At 38.0% G+C, this 13,488-nt stretch overlaps 1 protein-coding gene across 1 annotated transcript in view; it reads left to right on the forward strand.

Annotated features, from left to right (window-relative positions):
• The window catches only part of LOC107556562 (thyroid hormone receptor alpha-like), a 93,329-nt gene that overhangs the window by 56,202 nt on the left and 23,639 nt on the right, over positions 1–13,488 (forward strand). Inside the window, exon 2 of the mRNA XM_016239701.1 lies at positions 9,263–9,512. Coding sequence (XP_016095187.1) covers positions 9,457–9,512 — 56 coding nt within the window. The 5' untranslated portion in view covers positions 9,263–9,456. The remainder of the gene's footprint in view (positions 1–9,262; positions 9,513–13,488) is intronic.

Raw genomic sequence — 13,488 nt, forward strand, 5'->3', positions numbered from 1 at the left:
ATTTGGACACAATTGCATCGCAACCGACCGCTCCATCGGTGGGATCTCCGTATACCCCCGTGCTGCCCCACTGTCGAGTGTGGTGAGGGAGGACGAGTCACTGGGGTGGTTTCTGGCAGTGAAAGGTGCCGTCCACGACCCAGTGTGCTCATCATGCACCTCCGGGAAGAAAGGCACTGGGATGGGGCCCTGAGAACCTGCACGAGCCACTCAGAGAAACCAATCGTCCAGCGTCCGCCAGGGGGAGCCCTAGATCTAGGCAGAGGCACGGGCTCCCCGCCCCTTTGCAGGAAACGGAGCCTGGTCCGCAACTCCGTGATGGTCATTCTCCCACAATGGAATCATGACTCATCTGCGAACACCACCTCAGCGTGTTTAATGCCCAGACACGTGAGGCAGCGATCGTGACCATCACCCGGCGCCAGGTAACGACCGCATTGAAGTGCACAGGGGAGATGGCCGCCTGCAACACAAACAGGGGATAGTGCAACCTGATGTGTGCAAACCACTCGACACGGGAAGAACCATCGCCGCTGAAGCACCGTACCACCAGCACCAGAGATTCCTAGAGCATGCTGAACTCATTGAGTTTCTCAGAAGCAGTAGTCAGGAGCGGAACGAAACAATTGCTCGGCTCCGAAGCGAAAAGCTGAATATGCACCAGCTGCCTACTTATACTCACGCTGTGATCAGCGGCAGCTGGATGCAATAATCGCATACCCAATGTGCATTGGCTCATTTAGTTACACTTGAAGTAGACTGGTCTCTCTAAGCGAGATCCCAATTCGTCAGTCATCTGACGTGACGTCGAGAGTGACCGACTGAAAGGGAACTAACAAGTATTTGTGTGATTATTAGTAGAGCCCGACCGATACGGGTTTTTTGGGGCTGATACTGATATTAGGGAGTAAAAAAAAGGCTGATATCGATATATATCGACCGATATTCTTTGTGTATATTGTAGTACAGTACCAGTCAAAAGTTTGGACACTTTCCCATTCGTGTGTCCACTGGTACTTTATATAGAATACAGTATATACATAAACAGAGTATATATACATAAACACATTTTTTGCAATGATCACTCAAATGTGGTGATCAAACACTTATAATGACGTGACAGAGATACGTAATGGAGGCAGGGCATTTAACAATTTAACAATAAACATTATTATCCAAAGTGAGTCTGACATCAGTGCACTGAACAGTAAAGTTGAAGTTCAAACTGCTGTGACCAGATCATTGATTCATTAAAAACTCGAGAACTCCCATCAGTCTGGCAGTGAATGAATCATTCAGATCAGTTTTGTGAGAAGAATCAACCAATTCATTAAAAGATTGGACTCAAAAGAGTCATTCATTCATGATTTGAATATTGCTTATAATAAATATGCCAAAGAGAGTTAGGGCCAATGTTAATATTATCAATGAATAATGACAATCACATTTATGGTGATTTTTGGGGCCTCAGAGCAGGCCTCGTTGACTTTTATTACATTGAAAAAAGTGGCCAGAATAAAATAAATAAATAATTCATCTTTTGAGTTCTACAAATGAAACTGTCATACAGGTTTGGAACAACGGTAAGTTAATAATAGAGTAATAAAGTACTTGTATGTGTATGTGTGAGACACTTGATTTGGCTTCAATCACTTTTAATCAGCTTTGAATGTTCCCATCATTTTTTAGAAATCACACAGAATGAAGCATTTACAATGTCAAATTGCACAAGCATTTTAAACATATTTAATTAATTGCATGTATTTAACTTTGAAAGCCCTAAAAAGTAGGTCATTAGATGGAAAGCTGTGCATTCTGTCCATTCGGTTTTACGTTGCGTCAGAGGAAGAGCAGTGTGCGATCTTCCACGATCTGAGGGGAAGTTCACAGCCTGACACTGAACATCCATCTGACTGCAGTGAGATCACTTGATAAGTTGCAAGACTCAAGCAATTCCTATTGGTATACCGTAATGAAAAATAAATGCTGAAGCATCCGTCTTAAAGTAAATCTCAGGTTTTTTATGCCTGACTGACTGGCCTTGTGAAAGATTAATGGACCATGATTTAGCTATGCACAAAGCCGGCATACCCACAAAGAGCTCGATTCGCCGAATCTTCCTTTTAACCACCTCTTGAGAACATCAAAGTTTTTTTTTTCATTGATCCACCTTAGAAACAGCGAAATCGGGAGAGGAAAGCCTTTAATTTGTTTTTCAAATACAGTCTCATTCTTGGCAGCGTCTTGACCCGTCTTTGCCAAAGGCATGGTGGAATGAGGGAGGAGGCCATGCGCTCTTTGAAGGGGAGTGTTTGTGTGTGTTGGGGAGGTAGCGTCAGTTTCCCACAATGCCCATCCTTTCCTCTTTTTTGTTTCCTCCTAAACATCCGTCTGTGCCTAAGGGAAGTGACTTTGTCAGACTGACCTTATGCAAGATAACCATCGTCTCGATGCATAGTCTCCTTCTTGCATTTGAGCAGATCCACCCCATTCATTTTCCTCATTCTTGAGCTATAGAAGATGCTAAACAGACACAAGCTACATTTCTCCTCAGATAAGATGGCAATTATTCAAACGCAATAAATGTCTGGGGTGATTAATATTGTAAAAAGCATTGGATAGAAGGGGCTACACCTGCCAAAAGAAGCTCCCACCCTGTCCATCAGAAGAAATTCTACAGGTTCAGATGAGCAATCGTTGACGGTTATATACTGTGTCTGCCTACCTGATGAATTGACTCACATTTGAAGTTAAATATTTTTTTTTCAGATTGCACATTTTGTGTGTTATTATATCTGTTCTGTATCTATACATTTAAAATTCAAACACATTATTTGTAAACAAAAACTGTGCAGTCCAAAAGGTGTATATTATATGTGATCCTGGACCACAAAACCAGTCTTAAGTGTCAATTTTTCGAAATTGAGATTTATACACCATCTAAAAGCTGATTAATAAGCTTTCCATTGACGTATGGTTTGTTAGGATAGGACAACATTTGGCCGCTATTTGAAAATATGGAATCTGAGGGTGCAAAAATTCAAAATATTGAAAAAATCACCATAAAGTTGTCCAAATGAAGTCCTTAGAAATGCATATTACTAATCAAAAATTACGTTTTGATATATTTACGATAGGACATTTGCAAAATATCTTAATGGAACATGATCATTACTTAATATCCTAATGATTTTTGGCATAAAAGAAAAATCGATAAGTTTGACCCATACAATGTATTTTTGGCTATTGCTACAAATATACCCCAGTGACTTAAGACTGATTTTGTGGTCCAGGGTCACATATATGCATGCAATTTTACAATTTTAATTAACTGTTTTGTATTTTATTATATTTAAAAGCAAATCTGTATGGCTACATTTTCAGTGGCTATTACTCCAGTTTTCAGTGTTACATGATCCATAAGAAATTAATTATATATATATTTATATATATATTCTTTTCATTATTATTATTTATTTATTTTTATTATCATATATATAATTTTAGCGATTTTATGAATGTATAATTTACTGTCGTTAAATTGCATTATATCATTAGACCAGCATTATAACGGTCCATTGGCCAACCTTCCCAAAGATCTATACTGGTTGACCACACTTCTTTCAACTTTTCTGTTCTGTCCTTTTCTAAACCATTTCTCATCCATTCTTTGTAAAGCTGACACATAGTAGTAACAACTTCTAAAAGGTCAACTACCCAGAGACAGTAATCAGGCATGTGGTGACTTGCAGAGGCAGTTTAACCAGCCATCAATCAAACAAATTTAGCAGTCCTCTCCACCTAATGTAAATAGCAATTGCTGGGAAGGAGGATGAGTGAGGCAGGGTCCAATAGTAACACTTGCCAAGCACCAAATGAAACAAAAAAAGTGAGTATGGCTTTGGTGAGTATGTTTTTATTTATTTATTTATTTGTACTAGTATTTGACTAGTGTACGTTTATCTACAATACATAAAGGTTTTGCTTTTTTTTCTAAAAAGAAAACGTATATGTGACCAGATATTTCTTGCATTTAACCACCCAGATGAAAATAAATTCACAATGGGTCTCAGTGCCTGGTTGTAAGCTAAACCTGCCACCATCTCAGATTTTAGAGGCTGTGCACAGATCTAATGGTATTTCAGGAACACAATCACAAGGAAGGTGTTTCTTAAGTTTTATTTTAACGTGAAGGTGCTACTCAGCAAGCATGCATGTGATTGGTGCATTAGATCTTTTAGTTAGGCTGAGATCGGCAATCAAGCAAAGTAGCATTTTTCAATCCCTTTGGCACAAGAAAATGCTCTTTTTCGAAGGTGGCAAGTTGATTGGTTATACAAGGATCTCTTGTGGCTTAGTCGTCTTTGTGAAACATTCATTATAGGATGGTGTGCTCCGACTGGCATAATGGCATCTGCACAGCGTGGCCTTCACTGAGATCATATCAAATCACAGTCTGGAATCTTTATCTCCTGAATCATCAGTGCTCTGTCATTAGCTGTTCATAGCGGCCAACCTGTCAAATCCCACCAGATGAAAATGCCAGTATTTTAACCATCTTAACATTTTTTAAAGATTTTTTTTAAACTTGCTGTGTAATTTAATTGAACTGTGGCTGTGATGTAAAAATGTTTATAGAAATATAATTATAAAATAATTTTTCTATATTAGGAAGACTGGAGCCTTCTCTCCTGAATGAAACAAGAGAGAAAGAGTGAGAGAGATTGGCTAATTAACAGAGGCCGTTTCACTCTGCAACATACTAACTAATTATTCTTTTTCAGGCTGCTTTCAAACCAGCATTTTAAAGCATTGAATTAATGGCAAGAAGAAAGTAGGCAAACAGAGTCCACTTTCTTCTTGCCAATTAAAAAGTTTTAGTGCCGCATTTGAGAATGCAGAAAACAGTGACAAACTTGCAGCAAGAAAAATGAGGCTGAAACCCTTACTCAGCTGCACCTGCTGCAGTTTTTATATCCAATGTATGCACTGTGTCAACATATATGTCAAGCGTTGCCCTTCACACACACAGCATACCCACTCCCGCACACATTTGGCTTACGTACACAGGTGCAGTGTCAAAGATACCTGCAATGCTACACTTTAAAATTTATGTGGCCTTTGTGCATTTTTGGCTCCCTTTGCACTTTTTACAAAACACACACACAGACACTAAAACAAACAGTCATCATTAACAAACACAACCTCTGCTTTTTTCCTTGTTTATGGCCCTATGCTGAATTAAACTTAATCTGCTGTGTTCTTTTTCTCGTTCTCTTGCTTCTGGTCTCCCTCCTGTCCCTGTTCTCAATCAGTTGCATGTTTAACAGGAGCCCTGCCTTGTAAAGCTACATTTATAGATCCCGTATGTTTGATTGTATGGGGCTTTATGACTTTGACCTTGACTGAACAGGAGGGAGAGGTGGACCTCCTACAGTATACAGGCGTGGGCAGCGACGAGACTGTCCGTGTGTATGTTTGTAGTTGACCCAAAATTCAATGATCATATACTCACCCTTGATATGTTCTTGATAACCATGTGACTTTCTTTCTTCTGTAGAACGCAAAAGGATATATTTAGCATTGTGTCTAAGCTGCTCTTTTCCATAAGCCCTATTCAGACAATAATTGTTTCTCATGGGGGACATAAGGCATATAACTGCATCTCTGAGTTTACAGGAAGGGATCAATCAAAAAGTCATTTTATAAATCCTTTTTGATATTTAAAAAAACTTTGAACGTGATGGGCCATGTGAAAAGTGCTTTTCCGTGTTTATAGAATCACAAAACTTGCCCCTCCACAGTAAATAAATTGTCATCTGCATTTTATCACTGAGGAGTCAAAAAAAATTTTTTTTTTTTAGAGATGTCACCATGAGAAATGTAAATTCTGATTTGTTCCTCAAACAAAGTGGTTGTATGGCTTTTGACGATTTGAAAAAAGAGGACTACTTCAGTTTTGTTTTATGATCCCCATCCACTTTTATTGTGTGAAGAGTGCAACATGAACTTTCTTCAAAACATCTTTTTTTTGCTGTACACAAGAAAAAGAAGTATACAGATTTATACAGATCTGCAATGAAATGTAAGTGACAAAAAAAAATAAGACAGAACGTTTAATTTTGTTTGAACAATCCCTTCAAGGGCCTATCCACCAATCAGGAGGCAGCATCACCATTTGAAGTACTGTATGAGCAGCTTCTCTTTCATAACTCATAATCCTCTTGAATCCTTTGTTAATCATTGGAGACTAATTATTGTGATTAGTTGCAGCGGTCCCACCGAGTGTCACCAGTGTTTTGGTAATAACCCGCTTAAAAACATTTTCATACACACACTTAACTCTACACACAATAGACGGGAACACATTTTAACACACATCAGCTGGACAGGCAGATGAAAAGGCCTTTTAGGCTGGCGAATATGTGAACAGGCAACTCCGATGAAAGATGATAGGCCAGCTGAGCATTAACTAATGCAGAACAAATGTCCTCTTGGCTTCATTGTCAAAGGATTGCGTCACACACTAGCCATGTGCTTGAATCACCAAGCACCTCTTCAGTCAGAATATGGGCCGTTCGGATGCGGCGATACGCAAGCGTATCCCTGCCGTATCAGTATACGAGTATCATGGAGTCCCGTTGCGGGTCTCAGCTCTGTGATTGTGCTTTGTCAAGCTTTGAGCTTAAGCCACCAGATCCTTTCCTTTCTCTTCACACACAATAAAACGATCTAATTCCCCCCTCTGGTCCACAGCCACCCATTCATTGACGGATTCAGAGGGCCTGCACGGCATGTTCGGTTTCTGTTTGGGGAGTGCACTTAGTAACTGTGTGCATAATAGATACCAAAGGAACATCAATATACACTTACACATGCTCATCTGTCAGCAGATCACTTTGTGAATTTGCCTCGATATATCAGTTTTCACTTTAAGATGCCTTTGAAGAGAAGGCCAGACAACTTTACTTTGAAGAAAGAATTGGGGCTGAGTGATACGGGCCATAAATCTGTGTATTTTTAGGCTGATGGCAAATTTACGATATACATCTTGGTATTTTCTACAGACTAGGCTGAATGTACACTACTTCCACTTTTAGATGCAACATAATCATGGCATTCTATACAGATGAAATGGTTTCGCTGCTTATCTGATCCTTTAAATCAGGATAATCTCCAAATAACTAAACTAGGGCTGCAATTTGATCATTTCTTTAATTAATCAATTAATTGATAGTTTTTATTTTCTGTATTTATTTTAAAAATATGATGATGAAAATATGAATTTATTTGTGTAGTCTAGGCTGTACATTATGCGCAAAAAAAAACTGGTAAGAGGTCAAAGGAACACACTTTCACTCATATGAATATAATAATTATATTACACTAGTCCTTTATAGTTACTGCTCTCATAAAAATACAGTTGCTTGTGCCACATTTAGATTTTTAAATCTACATATATAACAACAAATGTTTTAGTAAAAGCTATATAAAAATGTGTATTTTACTCAGAATTATTGTATTATATTGCGCTTGTTTGACATGAAGTCTGTGAAGTTTAGCATAGACTCACTTGCTGTCTGGATAAGCCTTTATGCAAAATGGAAATACTCATGTGACTTTCTTACATTTAGAGGTGAGAATATAACTTGAAACATAAGTTATGCACTGAGGAAAACACGTCTCAAACTGCACACTGTATCTGTTAGCACATGTATCTGGCAGAGCACCTGACAGGGCAAGCCGAGTTTAAGTAAATGCTCATGAACAAGCTTGAAGTCCTTAATATAAAGCATGTCTCGTGTTTAGGACTATTTGGATCTTTCCCCGCAGCTGCTCACTCTGTGCCCTTAGTTTTTTCAGATGCACTCACAACATCAAAACGACTGTATTTCAATGTACTTTCAACAGTATTGTCTCATTCTTTATTGTTTTTGAAAATATATCGGTGTACATTACAAAGTTGGTATACCACCCAATTCTTAAAAAAAAAAAAAAACCCCGGATCAGTGGCTTTTTTTTTTTTGGCTCATTGTCTGACCTCATTGACCTGTGACAACAACATAACAGAGACTTAAGTTTGGATAACGATTAGTTGTGTTGCTAAATCTCTAATTTGCTTGTACACGTCGACTTCCTTTGTCTAATCTCATCTATTATATTTAGACTTGTGTGTCCAATTCAGTACAGTCTGCATACACAAATAAGTCTAATCACACAGTTAAAAGACTGGAAGCGACGACATATCCGGGTGAAATGACCATTTAAATGATCCAGCTCATCAGAATCAAGTAGCCTGTGGAATCGAGATCATAATTTTTCTCAATATCCCACCACCTAATCTAGATTATTGAGGCAGTCGAGGCCTTGCGATTTACACAGGTTTTAAGACACATTGCTGCTGCCAAAGAAGTGAAAGAGCAGCCTAGCGGTGCACGTGAGCTCCTGGGTTTTTACAGGGTAAAGGGAGAGATGGAATTAGGGCCCTCCTAATCGAAATTGTTTCCTGGAAATTGTGCTTGCTGTCTCCAGTGAGCCGGCTATGGTCTGGAGAGCCCATGGGAAGCATGTCACATGGGACAGACAGCTAAAAGAGGAGGGGGTGCACACACATTTGACACTCAGTTTCAGACTAGAATGTAGACCAGAGTTATGATACTGGAATATGTATGTATTTATTTATTTATCTATTTTATGTTATTATTTTAAAATATATACAATTGACTAAATCCACTATAGTGAGATTTGCCAAAGTTTGTGAGGGTCATGGCATTATTTTTTAATACATTGATACAAGATTACTTTTATTTGTAAACTCTCAGTCTCAATATTAGTGATCCTAGTGGTGAAAATGCTATGAAGATAAAACAAATAACAAATAAAATATATAAATTATAAATAAATATTAAAATATATAAATTATAAATACATGAATTATAAATAAATTTAAAAATATTTAGCTTCGCATATACTTCTTAGTTTGTATGGAGCCCCACAAAAAAATAGGAGATCAGATGAACAATTATATCTCATTATAATTGCCTTCCAGATAACCTTTTTGTTTGCTCACAAAAGTTTTGCACTCCCCCAAGAAACTTCACCAGATAAACTTTGCATTCACTCACAAAAGTTTTGCGTTCCCCATGAAACTTTATGCTACTCACAAAAAATGCAAAAGTTTTTTAATCACCGCAAGTTATTGCAACATTCTGCATTGATTAGAGCACATGCTAACTTTGATTCTCTCTTCTTTTTTTTCCAGACCTCATCACATATTGCTGCATTATCACTGGCCATCTGAGTTGGAGAGTGAGGTGGGGTTGGTTTGCGAGCGTCGCTCCGCAGAGCTGTCCGATGACTGTCTGACTCATCACATCCCGCGAATGACAGGCGTGCATTCGAGGGTGGGGCCCGCCTCAGTCTCACATGATTGGCTGCTGGATGGAAATAAGGTGAATGGAACACATGCCCAAGGAGCAGGACCCAAATCAATCAGAGGGAGAAGAGAAACGGTGAGCCTTTTAAGAACTGATCTCACAAGAGATTCCAGACACATTAGTGGAGCTACAACGTTAGTCATGATGAAGTTGAGTTAGTATAGTATGTCTTGGTATAAAGTTGCCCGTACTCCTTGCTTCTGTGTGTGTGTGTTTTATCGAATTTTATATCACGTAGTGACGCTTTGGGAAACTCAAATTTTCTGGTCAATGCACACAGTCTCCTACATAATTCAGTTTTCCCGGTAACTGGCTCCATTTGTGTGTGTACATCTCACAGTGAGTGTGGTGCTGGCTCTACGCCGTGCTTTTGAGTCTAAAGGCAGACGATAAGAGAGCAGCCTTTACCTCAGCATCTACTCTGCACACACATTTTATATAAGGTCTGGAGCCGGCAGGAAAGTTCGCTAAAGCCTTAGAGAATGCCTGTTACTGTCCAGCACACTCTCAAACCTTACATGCAAAAAGACACACACACACACACACACACACACACACACGTGTATATGCTGTCATGTAGGCATTTTGGTTTAGCAGGACGGCACAGACTGCCCCCTCACATTCTAAAAAAAAGTTTGTTTTAGAGGCAATAGCAGTGTTTCTGCCAGTTAGCAAAACACATCATTCTCAGTGTATGTGTGTGGAATGTCTGTGTCATCTGTCCTTGAGCGATTTCTTTATTTAGCACATCTATTGTTGCTTTTCTGCTTCTCTGATCACAGATACCTAATGATTTGTTGATAGGTGTGTTGTTACTGTGTCACAAAGGTCGACTGGTTGGCAGGTGGTGAAGTTGACTAACCTATGTTATTCCATTTACAGCACCACAAAATGTTATATAGGGGCAGTCATGGCCTAATGGTTAGAGAGTCAGACTTGTAACCCAAAGGTCACGCATTCGAGTCTTGGTACCGGCAGGGATTGTAAGTGGGGGAGTGAATGTGCTCTCTTCCACCCTCAATACCATGGCTGAGGTGAGAACCTTGAGCACCCCCAACTGCTCCCTGGGCACTGCAAAATGGGCTGCAAAAGTGGCTGCCCATTGCTCTAGGTGTGTGTTCACGGTGTGGGTGTGTGTGTTCACTACTCACAGCTGTGTGTGTATGAACTTGGATGGGCACACATTCAGAGTATGGTACACCATACTTGGCCACACGTCACGTCACTCAAAATGTGTATATATCATATAACAAAATAATTATACATTTACATATAACATTTTGTGGTGCTGTAACAGTCAACCATATATATATATATATATATATATATATATATATATATATCTCACACTCTATATATAATCATTACACCTATGGGCGTGTGTGTGTTAATTATTATTATTCATTCTGTTCATTAGATATAAATGTAAATCTTAAAAAATAAATGAAACAAAAATTAGAAATAAATGTAAGTACTAAATACTACATGTATATATACAGTATATCCTGATGTATAGCCAAAGGCATGTGTACCTTTTACCACTTTACACCACACTTAATGCATTATCCTCTATAAATGTTATTCAAGATTAACCATCATTAAATCAATGATGCTTGAGAGCATGCGAAAGCGTTCCAGCTCAGGTGATTTCAATGCAAAAGCATCATCAGGAACACAGGAGCCGCCACACAATGCCATACATCAAGACTCCAACATGACTTTAGCTGCAGACCCATGTTTCAGTGTATGTGTGTGTTTGTGTGTGCACGCATATAATGGGCAAGACCCCAGGAATGTGGGGTCAGACTCCCAGAATGCTCGCTCCAGAGGCGATTAAACAAGAGCCCTTCAGCTTAATTACTCCGAGGCCACCTGTCAGTAGATTAGCTGATCACAGAGCGAAGCATTCGGAGTTAAATCAAAGAGCAGGAGTAGCAATCACACGGTTCCGTTCATCTTAATCGAGCTGATTTATTCTTCCCTTACTTTCATTACTTGCTCTCCTGCTTCTTTGCCACCTCTGCTGACTGCCTCCCTATCACCTTCCCAAACCTCACATCCATAGGGGTTCAGATGTTTCTTTTATGAGTGAGTGAGAACTAGCTTTAAACACTCCTCATATTTGCAGCTGTTTAAGCAGACATTTAGCCCTGCCCCAAACTCACGCCATTGGTGGATCTTGTGTCAATGTCACAAGATCCTTGATATAATTTAAACCCATATTACTAATTAGAGTAATCCAAACAGAATCACATTATTAAGGTTATATTTGATGATTGTTGGCAGTTTGACACTATTACAGCTAAGTTTTATTTTTTTTAATTTTTTTAGTCATTTAGCAGACGCTTTTATCCAAAGCGACTTACAAATGAGGACAACAGAAACAATCAATTGTAGTATTAAAACAACTAAAAACAGATCCAAAACTAAAAGCTAAAATTTTATAAATACTACTTATAAACATTTTAAAAATAAAGAAATTAAATAAAAATGGCAAATGCATACAACAAATTTTCAAAACTTAACCTTTAAACGAAAAACAAAAAAATAAAGCTAAAAACAATTCAAAATATTAAAGAACAAAAGGTATAAGAGTATACTAATGATTCTAACATAACACTAAGCCAAACACACACAAAAAACTACATATATGTGTATGTACAACCACACACACATACATATATATACATAAACATTTATAAATTCAATATACATATATTATTTCATTTCCATTTAGTTTGTTGAAGTATTAAAATAACTCAAATTAAATAAAACTAAAACTTAATAAAAAAACTATACAGACATAAGAAATTCAGACATAATTTAACTACAAATAATAAATAATAAAACAAATAAATACAAATAATACAAATCAAACGACAGTAGTTTATCAGTAATCCTAAAAAATAACACTGCCAAACTTACATGTTAAAAAACAACAACTTACTTACACATAGTAAGAAATGGTTATAAAAACTGAAACAGAAGTGAAACAAGTAGTAGGAAAGAGGAGAAATAAAAAGCGATACTTATCCTTTGCCGGTGTCCCTGCCCGGTGGAGTCGCACGGTTGAGTCGATAGTCTTTACACTCTTCGGTCTTCACACAAGGAGGCCATCATGCGACGGCTGCCGCGGTAAACTAAGCTTTTTTAATACCCCTCTAACAAAATACTAAATTAATTCAGCTGGGCACACTTTCCTTATTTTTTCACAACAAATGGCCAAGCAAGCGCAGACACTGACAAGATACGCGATACAGAACGAGACCAAATGCGAATTGAAAGTTTTATTTCAAACTGTCTTCAACCATATTGTTTAGTTTGGGGTAAAGTAACTGTATCAGGGTGTTCCACAGATGTCTGGGCTGATTTCAAACTTGAGATGTGTGGAGAAGAACCAGGCATGTTCCCGTTGCTCTTTTGTGTTTATGAAAACGCTACATGCCTGTTTGAGTCAGTGTGCCACAGTGGTCAGAAGAACCTAATGCTTCTGAATCTTCACCATCTACTTTTAATTAAAAGCTCCTATATTTACATAAACTCATTAGGATTTTACTGCTGTTTGCCGTACAGCATGTCTATCCTCTGGAAAGGTGTAATCCACCTTAGTCTGACAGACAGGGTGCCCGCAGAGCGCTGAAACCTTTACCCAATGAGTGAATTAATGATGAGTTTGCTTTTTCATATTTGTATTTATTATATATATATATATATATAGTTTTCCAATGTATTTAAATGTCAGTTTTAGTTTCAGTTTCAAGGGTTTTAGTAGTTTCAATTTATTTTTTATTTCATGAGCATATTTTTTATATATTTTTTTTAATTTATTTCAGTTTTATTTTTTGTAATTCAGTTTTAGTAATTGAGGAATCGCCAAAACATTTGTAAAAATTATTTATCTAAAATCCCCAAGACCTTTAAAGGGTTAGTTCACCCAAAAATTAAAATTCTGTCATTAATTACTCGCCCTCATGTCATTTCAAACCCGTAAGACCTTCGTTCATCTTCGGAACACAAATTAAGATATTTTTGATGAAATCTGAGAGCTGTC

This window comes from Sinocyclocheilus grahami, unplaced genomic scaffold (assembly GCF_001515645.1).
Source record: "Sinocyclocheilus grahami isolate Dianchi unplaced genomic scaffold, SAMN03320097.WGS_v1.1 scaffold573.1, whole genome shotgun sequence".
Lineage (NCBI taxonomy): Eukaryota > Metazoa > Chordata > Actinopteri > Cypriniformes > Cyprinidae > Sinocyclocheilus > Sinocyclocheilus grahami.